This window comes from Pimephales promelas, chromosome 19 (assembly GCF_988280905.1).
Source record: "Pimephales promelas chromosome 19, fPimPro1.hap1.1, whole genome shotgun sequence".
In the NCBI taxonomy this organism is placed as follows: Eukaryota; Metazoa; Chordata; class Actinopteri; order Cypriniformes; family Leuciscidae; genus Pimephales; species Pimephales promelas.
This window is the reverse complement of record NC_142787.1, coordinates 22,933,403-22,959,154: the sequence shown is the minus strand read 5'-3', so window position 1 is coordinate 22,959,154 and position 25,752 is coordinate 22,933,403. Positions and strand designations below refer to the sequence as shown.

Sequence of the window (25,752 nt, the reverse complement as noted above, 5' to 3'; positions counted from 1 at the left end):
TTGAGCTCCACTGACTGACGAAATGCAAAGAAGCCGACTAAATGTGTTAAAAACAAAAAACAACAGGCTATGCAGTGGTGAATGCGTTTTGTATAACTATGATTAAAACTAGAACAGTGTGATATTATCAGGCTTTTCTAATTACTGCGCAGAAGTTACAGAATATGCCATTATAACAATGGAACGTGTAGCTAACGATAAAGTTGGCAGTGGCATCCTAAATTAATTAAAACATTTTTAAAAAAATAGCCCACGAACATCCCTGGAGAACTTGAACGCACCATAATTGTGAATTTTACTTCAGACTGAACGTACATCCAGTACAGAAAAAGAGCGGGTTGTACACTAGCTACAAAGATCACGCTGCATTTTGAACTAACAATTTCTACGCTTAATGTTGCACGCAGTATGTTTTACAGAGAAGATACAAATCATATCAGTGGCCTCCAAAATTATATTTATTTTTCATGCAGCAAGTGGTCTCATGGTGGCAGCCATGTTAGCTACTCGCTTTACTGCAGGTGTGTCCAAACCATAGACTGTAAGGTCCAAACTCGCCCCCAACTTTCCTGCAGAGTAGCTCCAAACTGTCTCAACACACCTGCCTGGAAGTTTCTAGAATGCGACCTTGAGTTGGTTGTTCAGGTGTGTTTAGTTGGGGTTGGAGCTGGAGCTGAACTCTGCAGGATAGTGGCCCTCCATGAGTAGGATAGGACACCCCTGCTTTAGTGGGATAAACCTAATTATAGATTTACCTATAAACCTAATTTACCTATATTACCGATAAACCTAATTATAGATATTGCAATAACTCTAGTTGATAACTGAAAACTTTGGCTTTTGTGAGAAATGACATTCTCACCATTAGGTGTCTGTATAACTTCAATTGTCAAAAAACAACGTATATATTGTCCAGCGCAACAGAAACCCATGAGGTGTATGACCCCTCAAGAAAGCTTTCGGTTTGCTTCCCAATTCACCAGTGCGGGCTGCGCTTTAAAATCTGCCAGCTATGCACACACTTCGGGTTGTAGTTGTTTATGTGTTTATGTTTTATCTATCTGAGCTGTAAATTCTATGTTAATCACTCCGAATCCAGAGTGTGACTTAATCATCTAAAATTAACCCAATTACCAGATTTCCAAGAATGTGATACCATATTATACAACCTATGCTACATTTCTTACCATATATGTAATGCAAACAATTCATACGACTTTCACTGTAATCCCAAAAGTTTCCCCATTCCTGAAGGAAATCAGTGGATCATACTAATTAGAGGAATGGAAATCAAGCAGATGAAGGATAATGTACAGCCTTGTGTCATGACAAGCATAAATAAATATGACTGATCCGTCTGAGGTCACATGACTCAGCCATGATTCTCAAAGGCAAACGCTTGCGCCGGCATTTCACTTCAGATGGGCTCCGAATTGTAATGCACTGGCTCCTTTTTACATAACTGCTATTCCGCAAGCCCACATTTTGCACAGTATTGTAACATAAACGGAAATAATTAGCACACTGTACCCCGCTTGTTCACCAGTAACATGCAAACATTTATCAGTATGAATTACAATAAAGGCTACAAGAGAAGAACAACATGTGAGCTCTGGGAGGCATCCAGATTATTCCATAAGGTATACCTCAGTGCAAAAAAAAACAAGTGACTTTTCAGCCTATCTTTCTCTCTTTGTCATATACGCACCCTCACGTTGTCTTTCCCCATACTATGCAGATGTAAATGGAGCGAGTTACTGCATAAACAACAATGCATGAACCCATTCTCATGGAAAACCAGTCTGATGAGAGAGAGAGAGAGAGAGAGAGAGAGAGAGAGACTGTACATGCAGTTTTTATGAGGTAAGCTGTAATAGCTCCAAACCATTTTCATTCTTAGCAATCAGAGGGGAACCTGCCTTCGACTAGAACCAGAAAATGAATCTAATGCTGTAGTTGGTGGTGCGAGAGGCAAATATACAGTTAATGATCAAACAAAGATGGGTTTCTCCTTTCAGTCTGTGTGGAAACAAATCATTAAAATGTGAACTTGTGATTTATGTGATTTACATTCTGCAGATCTGCACAAAGAAGACGACAAAACCAACAGACGTGCGGTAAACAGTTGGCTGAGAAAAATGGGAGACTGTGAGTGAGAAGGAGAAACGGAGGGAGAAATATCGAGCTGCTGCAGTATCCTTACACTGTTGAGCCTTGGACTGCGTGACTGACTGGTGTGTGGTGAGAGAGAGAGAGAGAGAAGAAGGGAGGGGGGATGGGAAGGATCTGGCTTGGATGAGGAGCAAGCAGTCAGGCAAGCAGCAGCATCATCTCTTTTGTGGCGTGCTGCTGAGGGAACTGGCCGCCCAGAGCCGTGTAGGGCGCTTACTCCTCGCAGGCGCGCACAGCGCCACCGCCTCTCCCGCACTGGCCGCCGCAGGGACAGCCTCCTTCACAGGCGTAGCACCGCTTGTTGCAGCGGCACCATGGCGCAAGCCGCTAAGCAGCTCCGCAAGAACAAGGACCTACAGGAGCTCGCAGCCCAAGAGCTGCGAGAGAAGGAGGAGGAGAAGAACAAGAAGAGGAACCGATCGAGAGACCGCAGACGAAAGGTAAAAAAAAAAAACCCCATCCTGCTCGCTCCTTCCTCTTTTTTCCCTAGTGAAGGGAATACGCACACACCTTTACACATATCACTGACTCATTGTGTTAACCAGTCAGCTAGAACTGGTCGTTCACAGATTATGTTTAAGGAAGGTGCTCGTCTGGTGGGGTGGACGATGGGGGGGGGGGGGGGGGGTCATGACTGAGATGATTGGTTAAGTAGCCCCTCGATCCTCAGGGAACATCCCGTTTGATCGATTTACAACGTTGTTTTTGAAATGAGGCTGCATCAAAGCAGACCTGATTGCTTTATTTATTCAGATGCCGCTCCATTGTTTATCGCGTTCCACCGCGTATTACACCACCTAGTGAATGCACATATCAATGCCGTAAGCGTGAACTTTGGCAGAACGTGAGCGTAATGTCTACACCTGCCTCTGCCGCCCATTCTCATTACAGTTTGTGTGAGGGAGCTGAAGTGCACTATGGGAGCTCTGCTGCTTTGTGCCCTCTGGCTGCCTACTTACTTACCTTACCTTCGACAAATGTGCATGTGATGATGTATGGTCGCATGCATGCAGGTTTTGGGTTTACACGTGACCGAAGATCAGCAGAGACCGGGGTGATGACTCTACTCCCGTCTGCTCACCAAGGCTCATAAAACCTGTCAGCTTCGCATTTATCAGCGTGCTCGTGTAACTACGCGATCGGGCAGAGATATGTGGCCGGCGGTGGTAGAATGTCAGCATAGCGCCAATTAACAGAAGAACCGAGATGCTGAGGCGCAAGCAGTGACACTGAGAGCGGAAAAAAAAAGATACCGGAGTCTAAAGATCACTCTGAGGGCTGTCCTTGAGGGTTGGCTGTTTAATCTTCAGTGGGACGTCTGATGAAGCATTTGTCAAGGCTGTCAGTGACCTCTTGAGATTAGGGGTCTGAGAAATTGAAGTCGGGACGTGTTTTGATTTGATTGAAATAGCGTTGGTTTTAATAACCGGTTTAGGACTCACTCTTGAGTATTTTGTGCAAGCCTTGAACTTCTTTCATAATCATGTAATTAGACATAATTATGTTTTGCTGGGGTGATTTAAATCAAAAACTCAAAATGCAGATGTTTATATTTGTTTGCTAGGGCCTAATATTGTGTGATTTTATAGTAAAGCTAATGTGTGATGCAAATGTTTGTATGAGCTTTACTGATAATTGTGCAGCAGCTGGCATAAACTAATGCACATGTGTGCAACTATTGGTACGCAGAAAGGTAAACAATTGGCACACATGTAAAAACAGGAATATGATTAGAATTGTGCTGTTTATTTTAGAAATGTTCAGAATTCCATTACTAAATAAAACATTACAATATGAGTCAAACTTTAAGAATCGAATTATACTCCGTCTTGCGATTCAAATTCAAATTGAGCGATTTAGCGGAAGTAGCAACAGATCTTTTCTTCCGTAGTGAAATAAACATATTTAAAAAGAAAAAAAACTGCTAGGCAGGGGCTTTGGGTCCTGGGATCGGTTGTTGATTAGATTTTGAGATGTTGGCGTTGCACTTAAAGATTTAGCCTATGTTAACTTGCTGTGTTGATTGTGGAAGGGTGGGGTTTAATTTCTTTCATCATTTACTCACCTTCAAGTTGTTTACTCACCAGAATTTGCTGAACACAAAATAATATTTTGAAGAATATGGGTAACCAAACAGTTGCTGGACCCTATTGACTTCCATTGTAGTCAAGTCAGTACTGACATTCTTCAAGATATCTTCTTTTGTGTTCAGCAGAAAAAAGCAACTCATACAGGTTTGGAAAAACTTGAACGTGAGTAAACGAAAGAAATTTCATTTTTGGCTGTGTTGTCCCTTTAAGTGAACTAAATGGTTGCCGCATATCACCACAGAGAAGTTTGTCGCTTTCACTGGAAGTTTTAGTTAAGACATTTATTTTAATTAAACATTACGAGATTAAATGTAAGAAGGAAAAAAAAAAGAAACGTACACATACAGGATGAATTTATTCACCATTTACAAAGTAGATTGGTTTGCTTGTTCACCCTCTAGAAAGTCAATATAGCGCAGTGATTGCTATTAAAAATGACACTTCATGAATTGTGTCACAAGGATTGCTCTATTTGGTGTCATTGAAAACGTCTCAGTTTCGCTGAGGCCTAAAAGTGTTTTGGACGGCTCGTGGCCTTGTGAGATTTCAGCGGTTGGTGGACAAACAGTAGTGTTGGGATTTTTACACCTCCCTGAGGTGGAGGTCCAGAGAAAAAATGATGTTCACAGTGTGAGATGCAGAGAAACTGGCTGTGTTTCGACTGCATACTGCACAGTATACTGCATTCTGGAAAATCAGTCACAACAACAAAAAAAAAACCCTGCAACATTTAATACGCTTTATTTTTGACACATGGCCTTATAGATTTTATGTCACATTTTAATTTTAACTTGCTGTTAATTCATCACACTGGAAATGTACTGGTAAAGTTATTATAGTATCTAGCTCAGTGTCTGTATACTACACATTTTAGCATAGGTCATGACTCATGTTGGTATACCATTTAGTTTTCTGTACACAGCATGCATACTGCAGAAAAGTAACAGTACAGTAGTATGCTACTCTTAACATATCATTGGCTAAAGGCAGAAACAGATGGATCAAATTGCCTTATATTGGTTATTTAACTCTTAATGGTCTATAGTGCATAATTTAGTAGCTGCATTGGTGCTTTGTATCCTTCTTACTTATAAAAGATAAGATGGTATCTAAAGTAGAGCTGCTTTTAACAACATAGCAGTGCCTCTTTGCTGATCTTGCTTTGTGTATAAGATCTTATGTATCACATTCATATGTCTTACACACAGCCTGGCCCAGATTCCCATACATCAGAGAGCATGCATTTTGTCTTGTTACCTAATAGGAAAAGGCAGGAGAAGGTGAAGTCACACGTGTCCGTGAGTACCTTCAGTCACATGCTGTATTTATTCCGTGCCTGAGTCCCTACCAATCTGTCCGTGATCCTGCCAACTTGAAGGGATGCATTGCCCAGGATTCTGGAAGGTTCAGTTGTGATATATGGGGAGATGCTTTTGTGTTGGCATGTTTACACCACTAGAGGCAGCAGACTGGGAGAGAGAGGTGAAATATAGCAGCATAATGTCAGAGATCAGGGTTAGCCCAAGTGCATTATAATTAAATACCTTCTGTGGACGTAATATGATATGACCACATTTACCATTAAAGCCGCACTGCTTATCTTTAATATATCTATTGCTGATAAAGGCCTAAATGTCTCTGGATGCTTACCTAGACCAAAAATAATTAAATACCCATATACCTGTGTGTGATCGAATATTACTGGACGGTAATACGGAGAAATCAAATTGATTTGGACTTCAAAAGTCAAATTTCTTTGTCCTTGCTACATTTTCGCTTTAGCTGTATTAGAATGGTAATGTTAGGAAAATTTTACACAAAAGTATCTGAATGATTTCTATTACAAACCATTTTTTTATCATTCTCTTTCATCAAGATATCAGTAATGTGCACTGTTAACATTGAGGAATACATACTGTAGTGTTTCACAACCCTATAAAAGTTACAATACACTGGAAATTCACTATTTAAAAGATCTATGATGCTCTCAGAAAAAAAGTTCATTTGTATTCTCATGAAATGATTTGGTACAGTCAAGGCACTCAAATAGCTATTTGTCATTGAAGCTTCTCAATTTTTTATTATTATTTTTTTCTGCTGGCATAATTGCTTTGAAATAGATCTCCTAAAAAAATTAAATATTAAAGCTAATGCTGAATCATTTTTGTCCTGACTGTATTTCACATTTTGCTCGTTGAATAATGAACTTTGAGACTAGATTTTTGTCTCAAAATTACAATACCAGTGTCTCCCATAAATTTAAATGCACAAAGTTTGATAAGATTGACTTAAAATCTCTCAAAAACACATTGTAAATAAAAACGTTTGAGGCTTCTCAGCTTTTGACAAATCTGTTTTGCCAAATATGATATTATTATACAGTAGTATCAACTGAGGATGTTCTTGCTGTCGTTCGAGGGTGCTTAACACCCCTGTAGAACTGAGCCTGACTAGGACCATAGTGTTGAATTGTATGTAAATGTATATATAGCTTTTCTTACTCTCTTTTAGAGAACATTATAATCAGTCAAAATAACAAAATATGTATTACAGTGAGGATAAACTGTCCTTTTAAAAGAAATCAGATGTGTTCCTGATTTGTTTATACATTTCTCTTGGTTGCATGAGTATATTTATTCCCGTTCGATACATTGTTCGACCTTATTTGATACTACATCATGCTGACACTCATAGTATATAATACAAGGGGCTTGTTTCCTTTTTCCGAACCACTGTCTCTTACATAGACATTGCAGATTCAGTTTGATGAGATGCATGAGCACGTTTTCTTTTTTAAACCTTTAACAGGTTAGAAGGATTATTTCTATATATCTGTGTTTGACATTTTTTTCTGACCCCAGCATCAAGTAGTAGGCACATGACAAACTAATAAATTACATGGCCACCATTTCAACCAATTATATTTCCTCACTTTCCTTATGTACACTTCCCTGCATGAAATCCGATTCAGTTCAAACTTCTTCCTTGCTTTTTTTTCTATTGCATGTATGCTCTTAATTCTTGATGGATATGTCCCTGAGCTTGCCGGTCCCAGTTCCAGTCATAATGCGCAGAAATATTGACGTTCCTTGCACATGTCAGAGCAGCATCCATTAGACTCAAAGTGCTTTGTCTCTCACATTATAGGCAAGGAGCCCATAAGCCTAATTACACAACCCTGATTAAATTGACACCGGTTCTGGAGATATGCAATGGCCACTGGTCTATATAACGCTATAAAACGATCCTCACATATTGTCCCTAATGGACGACATGGATGAAATAGCTTACCAATAATGTCCTTGCAGGCACAACGGAGAAGAAGAGAGCATGAGATGTGCTCCCTACACGTGCTGCCTGCTTGCATGCATGCATACTCAGCATCTAGGCTTTGTAGCAGTGTTATCGACAGATGTGGGTGGGGCAATTCTCGTCTGTCTTCCACTTGAAGATGAAACAACTCGAGCAGCTCCGTTACTCTGCTCCTAACCTATTTATCATGCACAGAGTCTCCCCAGCTGCCATTTCCTTCTTGCACTTTATGCAATGCATGTTATCGCTTATTGGATCACTCCGTCATCCAAATGCTGCAAACTTGTATTCTTGGATGCAACAGATGATCTTTGAGGTTTCGAGAGAATTGTGTTGATGATCACAATATGCATCGCAGTATTGAACGATTCATTTTGAGAGTAATTCACATGTTCTCAGCACCCAGTTGTCCCAGCAATAATTGTATGAGGAGTAATGAATGAAAATGAATTTCAGTAATTAAAGCAGAATTTTTTTTAGTAGTGTACCCGAATAATTTACATAATTTACGTTTCTATGCTCACAAGCTAATTGTTGTTGTTTCAGTAACTCTCAAGACTTATTTAACATTTTTGAAGCGTTTATACACAACCACAAATCATTTTGGCTTTTCTTGTATTCATTATCAAACCTAATCTATGTAAAATGAATACGTAATCGTAGTATTCAACTAAATCCTTTAAACTTGTTCATATACAGTGCATGACTAAGTACATTGACTTATACAACAGATTTCAGATTTTTTTTCTTCATATAAGCTAATTTACAGTTACACTACCATTCAAGTACAAGTATAGGGTCAGTCAGTTTCTTTCTTTGTAAAATATATTCTTTTTCAAATAAATCTTTTTCTTTTAAATGTTCTATTCATTAAAGAACCCTGAAAATGAACATAAAACATTATATTAGAATGGTTTTCAAATAAACATTAAAAATATGTTCATATAGAACAGCACTTTTAAAGGGATACTCCACTTTTTTGGAAATAGGCTAATTTTACAACTCCTCCAGAGTTAAACAGTTGAGTTTTACCGTTTTTGAATCCATTCAGCCGATTTTAAGATATTTAGAAGAATATCAGTAACCAGACAGTTTCTGGTCTCATTAACTTCCATAGTAGGGAAAAAAATATACTATGGAAGTCAATGAGACCAGAAACTGTCTGGTTACTGATAATCTTCTACTGTAAATATCACAAAATCGGCTGAATGGATTCGAAAACGGTAAAACTCAACTGTTTAACTCTGGTGGAGTGGTAAAAAAAGTGGAGTATCCCTTTAAGTTCTAAAATTATTTCACAACATCTCAAAACAATATTTTTTGTTTTGTTTTTTTACTGTAGTTTTGGTTCAAGTAAATTCAGCCTTGAAAAGATAATTCATTCAAAAACATTCTAACAATATTACCAACCTCAAATTTTTTAATGGTAGAGTAAAGTAGGTAAAATGTATTTTAACATGAAATAAGTACGTACTTCAGTTTGAACCTTTTTAAAGTGTGCAATTTATGCAGTCACATAGCATTTAGGCTTTTCTTGCATTCATAGTCAACTGCAAATATGTGAAGTTTGAATACTAAATAGATGTTGTATACAACTAAACCTTAAATCCATTGAGTTATCATACTTGATGAATGTAGTATGAACATGTTTAGTAGTAGGATATAATTTTTTTGATCAGTGTAGTATGTATATAGCTCAATAATATGCACTGCTAAGGTCCTATGTATAGATTTATTCATTGATATAGTATGCATACTACACAGTTTTATTTTGAATTTGGTGTGCAGAAAAATCAAGCTGAGCCTTGGATATGTAATATTTACGACAATTGCCTAGTGCTATCCTTAGATTGTGACATCCACTGAGGCCTGGTCCTAATCCACACAAATTAACAGTTTCTTTTCACATTACCGATTAATGTCATATGTCTTGCAGAATTATACTAATCTCTGTAGGTCTGTCTTGATATGTTAGACGCGACTTGACCTTTCCTTTCTTTGCGGCTCAAATCTTGTCATAAACCGAATGACCTTCCTCTTCGTTGTGACACATTGTCGTTCTCAAAACAGCCCGTTTCAGCAAAATTACAATCTGTGGATGTTGTTCAAACGACGTATGCAATCTTAGCACTGAGCACAGACAGGGTAAACATAATATTTCCACCGGCTATTTATGACCTCGGTTAGATACAATGGCTTAAATTCCCTCCGTCCTCTCTCTGTTCCATTATCAAAGACTGGAAATGTCTCGTGCGTGTATATGTCGATATCTGATGTGTATGTATGAGTGTGTGTGTAACTCCATTACCAAAGGCAGCATTTGTGCATGAGTGTGTGTGCACATATGAGAGAGGGAGAAGCAGAGTAAAAAAAAGAGGAAGAAGGTAATCACTAATGGAGGGAAAGTGAAGTTCAAAGAGCAGTCTTTTTTCCTTTCTTCCCATCCTCAGTTTAAAATTGAATCAGCGATGAAGTATTTATACGAGCATGGTTTGGCTTTTCCAGTCCAGTGCCTCAGTGTAGCGTGGAGGGAGAGAGAGAAAAGATCTGTAATATTGCCAGTGCTGTTGCTGCTACGCTGTTGTGTTCCCGATATGCCTGTGTGTTATAGGCCGCAGATATAATAACAAGAGCACAACCTGACAGTAGTAGTTGATTACAAGCAATAAGCAGGTCTTGTGGGAGAGATGGAGGGCAGCGTCATGTGTTTCTTGGGCTCTGATGATGAATTCACCTTCACTGCCTGTAATGATGTCCTTTTTAGAGTGTGTTCACTTGTGGTGTGATTTTATGAGGCCTTTGTTGGATATTGACTTTTTGTATGTTTTACTGTGCGATTAAATGTACTGTGAATTCCTTCAATATCAGCCATATTAAAGTAGGATGAGCATGATTTCATCAAAAAATGCTTCTAGATATTTTATGGACATTCTTGTCTGGTTTAGTCCTAATTCTAAAATCTGATTGGTTGGTCGTTGTTGTTGTTCCAGGTCCAACAAGGAGTTTGCCATTTGAGGTTAGTGCAGCAATGTTTTCTTGTCGCTGCTGATAAGACGAGTATGCTAATCCAGACTGGTTTATGCTGGTTAGTGATGGTTTAATATAACCGTGACAGTCCACCAGCAAAACAGTGCTAGTCACACTACTGTGAAGTTTGTTGACTATGAAAGGCCCTGTTTACACGAGAACGCTCGCGGGTGAAAACTTACAAATATTTTATCGGATGTACCTTTCGTTTACACGGCGACAGTGTTTTTGGGGCTTAAAAAACGCAAAAAACTGAAACCACCCTCCAGAGTGGAAATCTTAAAAACGCTCCACCGCCGCGTTCCCGTGTAAAGGGTAAAAACGCAAAAGTCTGCTAGACAGTGAAGGTTGTATGCAGGCGCGCGGATTTGGTGTTGTTGTAGTATGCACTCCTAGCCGCCTGAAGTGCATACTACATTGAATTTCACACACTTTCACACGCGTTACCATCTGCACGCGGATTTCCCACCCAAAACGCATCGTCTAAACGCAGAATAAAAAGTGATAACGCAACGCCACTTTTGCGTTTTCTCTTCAGAATCGTTTCCGTTTAAACATAGCCTAAGTCTTGCTTGTTAATCTAATCAGTGTTGAAATACCAGCACCCCATGCTGAAGATTAGCAACCAAAAACACTAGAGAGAGACCTTAGTAAGCATTGAGAGACATGTTTTTTTATTTTTTATGGATGAAAGACAGAAAGAGAGAAAAACGCATAGATAGAGAGTGAGATTGTAAGAGGGACATTGTGATTTAAAATATTGCGTAACTACATAAGAGTGTAGCCAGCAGGTTCAAAGTAAAAATCCCATTAGTTTTCTTCATAATGGATTTTTAACCATAACTTTTGCAGACATACCTGATATTACCTAACACATTCTTTTTTTAAACTTATGTTAAATGTTTAATTTCAGAATTCCTATTGGGGAACTACCATAATTATTGGATTAACATGAAAACAAGAACTGTACCAAGACCTGAGTAGCAAACTCACACTTTGCGAGCAATAACTTATATACACAGTATAATCTGATATTACATTTACAATCAATGTCTATAAGTCAATCATTTTATATTGTACCATAATATTTTATTCAATTATGTCTTTCATGAGATGATTGCACGACGGTGGGAGTTTGATGTAGGCCTACATAATCTCTTTCTCACATTTTCAGAAACTTTTAGCTTGAAATCAAAGCTTGAATGTTGTTAAAAAAATTGTGAAAATCCAATGATCCATCAATTATTTCTTACCTTAAAGAAACTTGCAGTTCCATAATGAACACCAGAAACATAACCTGGTATATTGTTAAGCATTTTGTTGTTTAATTCCTGCTGTCAGGGTTGGTAGATCTTCCTCTGAATGACCTTCTGGTGCATCTGCATGTTCCTTTACCTCTCTTGTTCCCTCCCTCCCACTGGCCTTCCACCCTCCCATCAATCTCCTGACATTGCATCTATTAGAGATTATTGATGCTCCCAGCTGACAGTATTATGCAGTGTGACTTACAGAGCTCTTACTTTATGGGCCGTCTCATTTGCCACAGCATTGGTGTCATCTGGCCGAGAGCTTCACGCACAAGGATGCAACGCAGAGCTGCAAGCAATTGCGCCAGCATCAGACTGCCCCTGTAGTATTTCTTATGGTGTCAAGGCAAAAACATACTCACGCACACACCCAAACACACTTTTATGCAGCAAAGGATGCACGCACATGCTTACACAATCTATCTTCGCATCTCTGACTCAGCTGTTTTTGGCAGTGAGGGCAGTACAGAGGGTACAGTGGGTCCTTGAGGGAAAACAGGAAGGTTAAAGCGACAAACACTAGCCTCAAGTGTTCCAACACTTCAGAAACCTCCTCACTACCCTTTCTCGGGTGAGGGAAGGAAACACACTTAGTGCATGAAATGAATAAGGGGATATACAGAATCTACAAATCGACTTAGGAACTAGAAGTTTACTGTCGAGATGATGCCTTTTCTTTGGTTTGTGTCTGGATTTGGATTAGCTGGTTTGTGTTTTTCTTGCAGGGCTTCTGGTCTGAATGGAAGTGCATTTCCGTCCTTATAAAAAAAAAAAATTGTGACTTTATATCGCACAAATGCAAATTGATATAACTCATATTTCTTAAGTTTTTTTTTCTTCTTTGTGGCTTCATACATTATTTCACGAAAATCTTGCGGGAGCAGGCGGTTTTACCTTTGCAGCAGGTGGGAGTGTGCGGTCAAAGATGGGCTTATGGAGTCCAAATTAAGTTGAGAAGAAAATTAAAAGCGGCTTGAATTTTTGCACGCTGATAAATTGCATTAACTGCAAAGCCATTGAGACAACACTCAATGACAGAATATGTTTTGTTAGGTTGATAATGTATTTGCAGTTGGTGTGTTTCTCTTGGCGAGACTCAAATAAGTTTTGTGTAATAAATCGCATAGAGGAAAAGACTGTACAACGTAAGTAGATATTTAAAAATCAGGAAGTTTAATGGAAGTTTTTGGACCTGAATTTGTAATTATGAACTCGTTTTGTAAATGTTTACTGTATGACGCAAGTTTTCGATTTGATCAAGAGTGTAATGCTAACGTTGTTTGTTTATAGCCAGTTCGATGCTATTTTGTGTGTATAAGACAACACCCCTCCGAGAAGATGTATTTTGAATGTACTGTAAATTAGGACTAAAGTCTCTTTTTAAAGGATCAGTGCAGATCATTATGAACTACTAGACTTGTTTGGTGGCTAGTGCTGGTTTAGCTGGTGGACTCGTATAACCATGGGGTTCAAGCAAATATTATACGAGCACCATCTAAAATAGTGTTCTTTATAGACCCTTTTACAGTTGGTAAACATGGTGACGTTTTTTTGTGGGCGGAGCTTAGGTGGAGGCAGAAAGATCCCTCTGGCCGTTTCACTAACTCTAGTTAGCAAGGATTGTTAGCTTGTTTTTTAACAATTACTGGAGAAAATCACTCAGTCACTCGGTGTCCAGGACCGCAATTGCTATTTCTAAAAGTAATTTTTAACGGACGGAACCAGATTGGCCGCCTCCAGTTTTCACTTTGTTTTGCCTCCAGCTAGCGTCGTGACGTAACTGTGATGTCGGCGCAAAATGGGTCTATAGCTTGAGGGATTCACTGTACACTTGCGATTGTTGGCAATTGTTTTTTCAGATACCTTTCTAGCGTTCATGACATCTATGTGGTTTTCATGTGGATCCATTCCGGATCATTTCAGCTTAGTGTCTCACTAAACTCTTATCTGTCAGAGCTCTCATTCCCATGCACGAATGTGGCTGGCACAGTAGGCCTGGGGTGTTTGGCAGTTGTTGTGAGTCCTGTTGTAGGATAATGATTGTGTATCTGGCTCAGGTCTCACTCAGCATTCCTCTCGTGCTCTGACTCAACCAGAGCTTCTTCGCTGATCCTATGGCCTTTTCACTAAGCTCCCTGCCTTCAGCGAGCCACTAATTCCCTCAAATTTTCTTTCATATTAAACTTGTGCTTTATCTAATATAGCCCATGACCATGGTAGCCTGGGGGGGGGGTGGGGGGTGGGGGGGGGGTCTCCTTACGAGAAGAGAGTGTAATGAAGGAAAATAGAGTAATATAATAGAGTTCCAGCGCTAGGGTCTGAAGGAGTGAGATATTGCAGAGGATGTTTATATGGTGCTGATAGTGTGTCTGGGTCAGATTATGATGACCATGTCAGCTAATGTGACATGGCTTGTTAACTTGTTAAAGATTGCATAACTACTTATATAGTGGTGTCCAGAAGTCTGAGATCATAAGTGAAATTATTATTTTAATTAAATATGATTAGTGTATTTACTTGAGTAAAAAGTTTACATTTAACATATTTCTGAAAATTAAAATCTCTTGCGTAATACTTATGATGATAATTATGATGATGTTCTCCAACACAATTTGAGACAATCCATTCAAAAGAGCATCTTGAGTTTCGGTTGAAGAAATGTTGACCTTTTGTACAAGTGGTCACATCAATGTAACAAATGTGTTAATTGATTAATGACCTTTAAAAGGTTAAATATTATACAATAATGTTTCTTTTTGTTTTGAAATGGTCTAAATTCTATTTTTAATTAATATCCAGATTTAAATTAGATTTTGGATCCCAAATTTTTTAGTGTTAAAAAACACAATATATAATATTTACACTAAAATATAATCTGCATGTCTGCAAGGTTACCTCATTATTTTTATGTAATCTCCTCATTCATCAAATACATTTATGATCTGTTGGTTTCTTAATGAATCGATTTACTGAAAATGAACAAATGCTCAATGCTGTTATGCGTCTGAGACCGAGCCATAGTTTTTGATGAGTAAACTCTTAAAATCTGTCATTTAAACATGCACAAGCCTGATTCAGAGTGCGAATGTGGCATTTGTGTGACCTGTGTTGCTCTGTGTGACTGTGACCTCTGACTGGAGTGACACGATCCCCTGCAAGCAGCATCTGAATCCCACTGAGGTTTTAGTGGTGACCCGCTGGCATTGCCTCATATACAGACAGTGAGCGATACTGTGTTTCTCCACTGATCCTGTCCTTTCATCTCTCACAAAGTACCGTGCCGAACAATTGACAACTGCATCATGGCTTTTGAATCAAACTGAGTTAGATTACTGCTCTTAATTTGAGGTTTTGACTTCTGGGCATGGGTTATATTTAAACTAAAGGTGAAGTGTGTAGCGTTAAAATACTAGGAAAGTATAAATAAGCCACACACACACATACTCTGTCCCCATCCATCAGGCCGAGCTGCACCTTCATCTTGTGCTGCTAGCTCATTTCTGAAGGCACTAACAAGTCTATCATTCTCCAAGCAGAGGCGTTCTCGCCACCTACTGGCAAACGCACATTTATGTTACGATTACACGATTGACATAGTGCATCCAATCACACAACAACTATCTGGCATGTAATTTACACCTAAAAAACACCATCTTTTGTATATTAAATCTGGCGACGTCCTGGCAAGATCCTTGATTAGTTTACTGGGTTTCGTTGCTACAGAACGACGTTCTTGCCCGCCAGCCAGTATTTGTGACGTCACATGCAAAGTATGAATTGCAGTTTAAAAGTAAGGATGTAGAAATATTTAATTTCAAAGAAATTCATATACAACATTCAAAATTTTTGTTTGGACTATGCTAGTCCTTTTAGCAGGTCTTCACACACTTCTGATCTCTGTAGTGTGTGTAGGTGGCGTTGTGTCTTTGTAGCTGAGTGAAATGATTCTGTACAACGTCGCTTCTCTTTATTTGTGTGGGTATGTGGGAGTGTAAAGTCTACATTTCTACATTCTGTTGGGAAAGCAGTCATGCCGTGTGAGACATATGTCATACACTCACTCTGCATGCTGACAGAGGGACTGGGAATGATGCAAGCACATTTCTGTGTGTGTGTGAGCCTCTGCTCTTGATAATAATGCGTGGTTGCATTTATGGTTGCTGTGATTATTTATCTGAAACAATTAACTGGAACGTTTTTGCTTTCTAGTGTTTCTAGTGTGTGTGTATTGTGTGTCTGTGTGGTTCAGTTATGCGGACAAAATGTCCCCACAAAGATGGCAATATCCAAAAATCTTGTCCCCATAAAATGCAAAACCCTAATGTGTGTGTGTGTGTGGTATTGAAATTGCTTACGTGTGTGACAGTTTAATAGCTCCTACAGTCCTGATTCATGACAGGGCACATTTGGGAGTCAGTCATTCAATGTCAAGACAGAAGAGGACAGTGTCCACAAATTTTCCTCGTCTCTCCAACACATATTATGACTCATAGAAGTTGATTTCGCAATTTCAGCACATTCTTGCTGGTTTTACTAATATTACTTGCAACACCCTATACATTAAAATATATCATTACTATTTGAAATATATCATATTTCTTAGGTAATGTATAGCTGGTGCATTTTTGCAGGTTTATGTATTGGCTGGGAAACAACATCAAGACATTCAAGGAACGCAATCACTTTTAGCACTTGTTTTAGCAATGTTGTTTCCCTGAAGAGCACTTGTAATGCTAGTAAAAACATGTATGGCCATTTCCTTTAGATATCCTACCCTACTTACTGTACCTTTAAGTCTTTGTATGTAATATTTAAATGAACTTTAGGATTGGCTAATCTAAGTGCTCAAGTGTAAATCAACAGCAGTCTTAAACTCTAAAAGCAGATCTCTTATTTCTCATGATTATGACGAAAACATGAAAAAAATAGTCTTTATTCTCATAATCTGTAAACCAGTAAAGATTTTGTATGCAAAATAATATGGGACTAGAATGTGTATTCAATTACATTAATTATTGATTTATCACAAGTATAATTTTATATGAAATGTTTTATGTATTATATAAATTATTTAAATGTATAAAAAAACAAATTTGTAATTTTCAATAAATGTTTTATCAAATAAATATTATATGTAATGAAACAAGACAAAAATAACTTTAAAAATGTTTTTTATCTGTAAGAAGATTGATGTGTTTATGCCTTTATTCATGTAGGCCTATGTTGTCTAGTTTTTGATGGGTATGAATGTCCCAGTATTCAATATAGGGGATCATAAATAGTCACATGTAAAAGAAAACGGAAGGCAGTAAAATTGTAAAGCAATGTCATACATGACAATATGGTGGATTTTTTGTGATGAAATGCTTCACTCGTTCCTCCATTATTTATGTGTGGCACATCCCAAACCCATAGGTTCACACACTCATCCTTTCCTTTCCCCTCACCATAAACGTCAAACAAGGCCGCAGAAATGACTTGCACAAAAGAAAGATAAAATTAAAATTGCCTTGAGATGTTGCTGCCATTAGACTCTTAGAACGGCTCATATGTCCTCTGGATGTTTTTATTTTCACGAATTCACTCAGAGACTCTCTGTGGTGAAATGGCCTTTCAGGGCAAAAAGGAGCTCCAAAGAGAGTGACAAAAAAAAGCATACTCCATGCTTTGAAATGGAGAAACTGTTTGCAACTGAGCCTATTTGTGCTCTGAACAGCAAGGTCTACTGATCTAAAAAACTGAAATTTTGGTCTAAAATAATTTAGAGGAATTTTCATGAATCAATTATTCATATTTGAAAGTGTTTTTCCGGACTACCTTGAGCTGTGTTGTGTCTTTTGTGCTAGACTAGTGCAGCAGTCCTGAGAGAGTTATTATTCATATACTGTAGATATTATGTTTATTTAGATATTTATTGCATAGAGTTTTACGTATTAGAGCGGGTTGAGTGTTCACTTCGGGATATTGACACAAGATCTGTATCAGTGAATAAGGTTTTGAGCCAAAACTACAATTACGCAGATGTGTGTTAGCTCTAGCAGTGGCTTTGTTGGTTTCAAATAACAGATTTGTGACTAAAAGTACAATATCACATTTTTGTGAAAGCTGTTTGGTGAACACAGTAGAACTGCATTACTGTTCAAAAGTTTGGGGTTGGTAAAAAGGTTTTAAGTTTTTTATGCTCACTCATTATTGTATTGTAAAATGTTATTAAAATATATAATTATTTTCAAATTTTTTTTTTTTAAATATCTTTTTTTTCCTATGATGGTACAGTAATTACTTCAGTCTTCAGTGTCATATGACCCTTCAGAAAACATTCTAATATGTTGATTTAATGTTAAAGAAGCGTTTCTTATTATTAGCGATGAAAATGGTTGTGCTGCTTATTGTTTTTGTGGAAAACCGTGATACATTTTTTTCAGGATTCTTTGATGAATAGCATTTATTGGAAATTCAAAATCTAATTTATACATTTGTAACATTATAAATGCCTTTTAATGTCACTTATAATGAATCTAATGCATCGTTGCTGAATAAAATGTTAATTTCTTTCAAAACAAATCTCACTGATCCAAACTTTTGGTCATTAGTGTTCTTTCTTCCATCTTTAATATTGGAAATGCCACCCATTTGTATAGTAGTTCATCTATAAACCGGAATCTGGTCTCTCTAAGCATCACCCATATTATCTCCATTCTGCATACAATTATAGTATGTCTAGTATGCTTTCATTGTCTGCTTCAGTTTGCGCAGGTGTGTGTGTGTTGCAGACTGCCACCCCCTGTCGCTGCTTTCCTGGTCCCCTGGAAAGGGATTGGCCCTGGAGAAGTAGGCGGAGTCACTGGCCATGTGCTGGCGTCTTACATGCGATTCACTGACACTTAGACATCTCTCCTTCTGTCCTTCTCACTCAGTCTATTTTCATTTCTCCCTCATTCTCTTTTAATCACTCATTTTCTCTCCTGCGTCAATGTGCATGAGAAGCAAAACACACACACACACACACAAAGAGATGACAAGATTATAATGAGAATGCTGCATGGGAAATTAGGCATTAATAGTGTGATTATGTGCATAAGGATTTTGTGTGAGTGATGAGATGTACGTTCATAGCCAGGACTAATATTCAGGGATAAAACAGAGGTGGATGTCAGCACAATAAGGGTGATGTAATTAGGAGACTCTGAGGGGCTCTACCCAGCGTGCTTTGCAGTCAGGCCTTCTGCAGTCCTCATGAATATTGAAGAGGAAGCGCTGGGCGCTGCAATGTGTTGTGACTGAGAAGATCTGCAGCTCCTGTAGGAGGACATAGAGAAAGAGAGAATGAAATAGAGATGCTTAACAAGAGGGAGTGCACTGAGAGGAGAAGATAGAAATAAAAAGGAGTGATTTGTTGAATGGAGGGATGGGATACAATTGATGTTTTTTATTATTGTGTTACTAAACAGATACTTACAACTCTCACGTCTGATTTGGTTGGCATCCATAAAAGCCTACTATTATAATTATTATTTAACGCATCCAAATATCAACAAGCTAATGGTTATTATATTGCTATATTTAAATAATACATTATTTTAATGCAGTCATTCATTACTTTAATTAAGTCCCCAATATTTCCTATGTTTACTAATGTAATGTATTTAAATAGTTGCAACAAAAATAAGACGCCAATGTTCAATAAGGCAGTATTGTTATTATTATAAACATTTACATTTATATTGCTATTATATATATACACATTGTTAGGTCATTATTAATATTAATGATACAGAGTAAAGAGTTTTATTATATTATATTGCTGTTGCCGCTTTTTATATATAAATAAAAAGCAATTATTACTTCACTAAACAGCAAATATGTTTTTTTTAAATGAAAACATGAATAACTGACACTGTATTGAAACAATTTAGCATTGTGGTCTGACTGTCAGCTTTTTGACATTTGGATGTGCGTTTTTGGATGTCGCCGAATTTAGAAATGGACATCAGATCATCTTTCAGTGTGAGCAATAGTGGAGTCAGTACCTGGAACTGAGATCTGTGTCTTTGAGATCAAAGTTTCTTTGCACTCTAAAAAAATGCTGGGTTGTTTTAACCCAATTTTGGGTCAAATATGGACAAACCCGAAATGTTGGGTTAAAAATGTAATGTAAAAATTTAACCCAACGGCTGGGTTAGTCCATATTTGACCCAAAGTTGGGTTAAAACAACCCAGCATTTTTTAGAGTGTGTGTTGGTTTTTGTCTTTATCTCTGTGTTTTAGTAATTTATGTTGGAGGATAAATCTAAGAGAAAGTCTGTTTTGTTTTTAATGGATTGCAGACACAGCAGCCTCACATACACATGAATATTTCAGTTGTTCCATTTTAGCAGGGTAAAGAAACAGGAAGTTGCTTATACTGATGATGGTTATCATTAGTTCCTTCTTAAAGGATTTCATTTTCTTACATCTTAAATGTGAGTATGAGATATGTCAGTCTTGATTTCAATGGCTGAATTGTTTCATTTAAGAGTCATTGTGATTCATTAATGATTGTTTTGTTTTAGAGACATGAAAGCAGCTCTTGGTGCAGTCATTTATGTTGAGGCTACACAAGAGTATGTTCCAAGAAATAATACAAGCATACAAAACAAGAATACTATGAACACTGAGTGTCTATCAATATTTGATCAACTCCCACTTAAGCGTAGTCTTTGGTCTGTTTATTGATTTTGCATTCTCTAGGTCACGACTGGATCTGTTCGGCTGCCAGTGTTTTCAGGGAAATTGTTGTGTATGAAAAGAGAAACGGCCTTGTTTTCCAAAAGCTGTTTTGTGATGAACAAGCAACATGCCCCCGTTAATGTGTACAGTCTATTATTCAAAGTAAGTGTACCAAAATGTCAGTAGTCTATACCAAAAGAAATATTTCTTGATTCCATAGCAAAAACTAATATCTATGGTACAGACTTTTAAAGTTTTAAACAACTAATAACATTTTAAAATTAAGTTGTTCACCTCGCAAAACTTTCAGAAGACTTAAATGTAATTTTTTTTATTTATTTCTGAGCTTGATGGCCCCAATCCACTTCCATTATATTGAAAAGAGCAATCAGAATAGTCTTCAAAAAAATCATCTTTAAAATTTTTAATAATACTATTAATTCATATTTAAAATATTTTTTTTATAGGTTTTATAGTTTTTTATAGTTTATTTCATTTTACTTTTCACCTTTTCTGCCCCACAGACAGGGGCGTAGCCAGGACATTATTTCTGGGGGGGCCAGCTTGTGCCAGTCTTTTATTTGGGGTGGCACTTGATTGTCAAAAACTACTACTAAAACTCACACGCGGCTCGTCAGGCCATAAACAATGGATTGAACTCCCTTATGACACTAATAATGTCTAATTGATAAATGTGCGAGTGCAATGTGTCATCATTATGTGAGGGGTTAGGGACCTTAACATGAGACAGGGATGTTTTTAGTGCAAATGACAGAAAGACACAATATGAATTGTCATATTAGGCGATAATTTATTTAGGTAAACCATTGCATTTTAAGTGCAACATCCAATTTATTTGTGATAATACAACAAGTTACAACGGTTGCACAAATCATGATCATGTAGTAACACTTGAGTCATTAGTTAGTTCCAATGATCTTCACTTTATAATACGGATAGTAATTCCCACAGAAGTATCTAGTAACACTTTCATCTGTGAGCTATTACTTACTAATTATTTGGATCTGTATTATAAAGTGAAGATCATTGGAACTAACTAGTAATGACTCAAGTGTTACTACATGATCTAGTCATGATTTGTGCAACCGTTTGAGATTTTTGGTGAACTTTAGTATACTTTTAGAAAATGTCTTTAGTAACACTTGAGTCATTACTAGTTAGTTCCAATGATCTTCACTTTATAATACGAATCCAAATAATTAGTAATTCCCACAGAAGTATCTAGTAACACTTTCATCTGTGAGCTATTACTTACTAATTCGTTAATAAGAGTTTATTTTAGTTAATAGTTACTAGATTGTTAATAAACTTTTTCAGTAGTTCTCTGCTCTGGGAAGTATTAAAAAAATAGAAGTTATTGATTACTTAATAGTGAACTACCACTTTCATCTGTGCACTATTACTTACTAGTTTGTTAATCAGAGTTTCTTGGTAGTTAATAATAGTTACAAGATCGTTAATATTGTGTTACTCATTAGTTCTTGTGTAGTTATTCATTAACGAAGGAACCGTATTCTAAAGTGTTACCCTGAAATGTTCTGTTCGCTTTGTGTCTGCTGTAACAATTACACTCTTAGAAGAAAAGGTTCAATATAGAACCTTAAAAGGTTCTAAAGCGTTACGTATTTGGAACCCTTAAAATGCAATGCATGTGAATGATCACAAAATTCAATATATGGTGGTTAAAAAATGTAATTAATCAATATCAGACGAAGAGTGCCATTTCACTTTTTATCCTCTAAAAATCTGCATGATTAAAATGTGATATTAAGTTACTACAACAGTTTAATAAACAATAATTTAATAACAACTACAAATGTTGCAGAATAATGTAATATATTAATGAATAATAGCCTTTAAAAAACCTTTGAGCCAAAAGGGTTCTTTCTTGTCAGTTTTGAACCTTTTTTAGCATAAAATGTTCTTCGGAGTTGATTAAAGAACCCTATGGGCCGTTTACACCTGGCCACTTCATGCGTTTTCTGTGATCGGATAGCTATCAGATCGTGAAAAGACCTGGTGTAAATGCCCCCCGAAACGCATTCGAGACGGATTTGAATCCGATCACTCAAACCACTTCAGGAGGTGGTCTGGGCCGCATTCCAGACGAAACTGGACAAGTGTAAATGCATCTTGTTCTTGAAACCACATATGTAAATGTTAATACTCCCCAAAATGCTAAAAAAAAAAAAAAGAAAAGAAAGAAACGCGTGAGAGCGTGTTACAGGCTACATGTCATGCTATTTTAGTCAGATATGACGACGCTACTGCGACGCGCATCATCACCTCAGATCAGATGAGCGGCTGAACGCAAGCCAACGCGCCGCAATCTATCGCAAATCAAAGTGAAAGTAAGTCGCAGACGATTAACACTACCATCTTCATTAAAAGTAAAGAAACGAAATGATCTTACCAGTTCTGTTGCCGCTCTCTCTTATCACCGTCTTTGCTGATTTTGAAATTAGCCGATGATCAATAAAATCCAACTCATATCTGTTGCTTTCGGTGACGTGCACTTCATTAAATCTGTATATAACGCGGGAATTGAAGATCGGATTTATATCCATTTTGCAAAAACACATTTATGTGACCAGGTGGAATCGTTTTGATAAATCAGATAGCTATCCGATCTGAGAAAACGCGAAGTGGCCAGGTGTAAACAGCCCAAGCGCTGTCAGAATGCAGGCATGTCTCGCACTGTTGATGGGGGCGAGACCCAACAAGTGACAAATCAATGACTTGATTACAAAATGCATACATTTCAGCTTCCTTTTTAGACCGTTACTGGAGTTTTTATTTTTATTTTTTATTATTATTAAATTTATTTTCCCGTGAGGTTGGGAGGGGGGGCCGGCAGGGGGGCCGAGCCTTGACCAATGGTGGCCGTGGCCCCCCCTGGCCACCATGTAGCTCCGCCCCTGCCCACAGAGGAGTGAAAGTGGGAAAATTTTTGGTGGGTGAACTGCCCCTTTAAGAGATGAACAGCTTTAAGAAAAATTTAATTGTAAAACTGTAATTACAACTATTTATTTGAATCTGCTCTGTAATGGATTGTAGCATTGTCATAGTCATGTTAGCCGATAATAATAGTGTGCAGTAATTATAGATCTTTATTTATAGATCTGCAGAACGCTGTGACCTTCTAGGATTGTTTTACTAGGCTTTATATTTCTGCTTTCTGACGTTGCATGTATAAAGTGGCTGTTGCACTGGCACTGCCTGACCATTCAATCAAACCAAAAGTATTGAGATCTAACATTTTGTGTGTTTGTTTAAGTGTGCAACTGTGCGTGAAAGTCACAGTTGCATGTGTGAGTGTGTGTTATAAATGGCTACCCTAGCACCACTATGTAGGTTTCTCTTTCTGTAGAAGTGGGTCTCAAAGCAAACCCTGGAGGGTTCTTTACTGCGATTCATCATTCTCAGCCTACTGGTGTCGAGCTCCAAATGACGTCTTTGTCACTATTTTTAGCGAGTGTGTGAGAATGTAAAGGTGTGCATGTGAGAAGCCAGACAGGTCGTAAAATGTGACCATGACCCTTTTCTATTCACTGGTTATATATCCCTCATAATTACACATTCAGATGATGTCATCACTTAACTTTCCGAACTGCATGTTAATCTAAATCTGCCCTCGTGATACATGAGGGATTATGCTAAATTAATTAATTGACTGATCTTGTACTTCACATAGATGGGAAATGTGACGTTACACTGACAGTTGCCAAGAGGAACTCAATTCTATATGTGTGTCTGGGTTTTGCTCGCCTCTCCTTCACAATAGAGTCGTCTGGATTTCGTCCTCTGAGGCTAGGCCTAGTGCTTAATTGCTTTGTCATAACTAAATGATGATCAGTTCCACTGATGTGTGTCATCTAAATTCCCGATTTAATATACAAACGTCATTTCGAACAAAATCAGGCCAAAACAAAGTTCATTTGGTGTTTGTTTCAGGAGTTTGAAACAGCTAACCAAGTTAGCTCTGGCTGGTTAACACCTTCATTCAAACTACCATTAGTCTATTTGGTAGTATTGAAGCGATGTGCATATAGTATTCCTCATGCAGAATCAGCTTTATGTTGGTCAACTCAATGTTGTGAAATCTGAATGGTGAAATCTTTCACCCTCTCTCAAGCAAAATTTCCATTCTCATGGATTCCTGTTTAAATGATTGGATTTCATCCAGCTTTTTTTAGTAGCCGCTCATACTCTGCAGCGGTGTCTGACTCTGAGGTGTGAAATAACTGCACTCTCATTGGTTGTTGCAGCACTATGTCACAGCTTATTTGCATATTAAGCACAATTAAACTCAACTGAATGATGTCTAGTTGCTTAAGATATATATTAGGGCTGGGTAACAATTAATCGCCATTTATCGCATCCAAAATAAAAGTTTGTATTTACATAATATATAATTGTACATAATGTATAATTATTTTGTATAAAAAAATTCACACACATATGTGTATATATTTAAGAAAAATGCGTTGCTAATATATACAATATTAATATTTATATTTAATATAAATCATGTAAAGATATATGTCAAGTATATACATGCAAAAATTTCTTAAATATATAGATGCATGTGTGTGTATTTATATATATATATATACAAAATAATTATACACACTAGTACACACACATATATTATGTAAACGCAAACTTTTATTTTGCATACGATTAATCGTGATTAATCATTGCCCCAGCCCTAAATATATATGCTGTATATTTTCCTCAAAGAAATGGTTTTAAGCCAGTTATTTATATATTTTGTTGTAGTGTCTCAGTAGGAAATATCAGTTTACATTTCCAGACATTAATTGCGCCATTAATCCTGTAAAATTTTTGAATGCACAAGGATTCTGGAATGTACAATTAATGTCTGGAAATGTAAACTGATATTTCCTACTGAAAAATATATAAATAACATCCTACAACAAAATATATAAATAACTGGCTTAAAAGCATTTCTTTGAGGCGAAAATACTAGTGTGCCTAAGACTTCTGCACAGTGCTGTATGCTTAGAGTCAACATGTTCCCTGCATCAGTAGTTGTCACACTCGTAGTCGTATGCTTTTGAGAATGTTTAAAATGATGTCATCGTTCTCCT

At 37.4% G+C, this 25,752-nt stretch overlaps 1 protein-coding gene across 6 annotated transcripts in view; it reads left to right on the top strand.

Annotated features, from left to right (window-relative positions):
• The first annotated feature begins 1,830 nt into the window (after nt 1-1,830).
• ank1b (ankyrin 1, erythrocytic b) overlaps nt 1,831-25,752 on the top strand; it is an 83,957-nt gene continuing 60,035 nt past the window's right edge. For 3 of the 6 annotated variants that reach the window (XM_089123786.1, XM_089123788.1, XM_089123784.1), the window contains exons 1-2: nt 1,832-1,863; nt 2,080-2,612. In XM_089123786.1, the coding sequence (XP_088979912.1) occupies nt 2,487-2,612 (126 nt within the window). In that variant the 5' untranslated portion in view covers nt 1,832-1,863; nt 2,080-2,486. Of the gene's footprint in view, nt 1,864-2,048; nt 2,613-25,752 lie in introns of those variants that run through there. The other 3 variants (XM_089123789.1, XM_089123787.1, XM_089123785.1) reach the window with 3 other exon arrangements.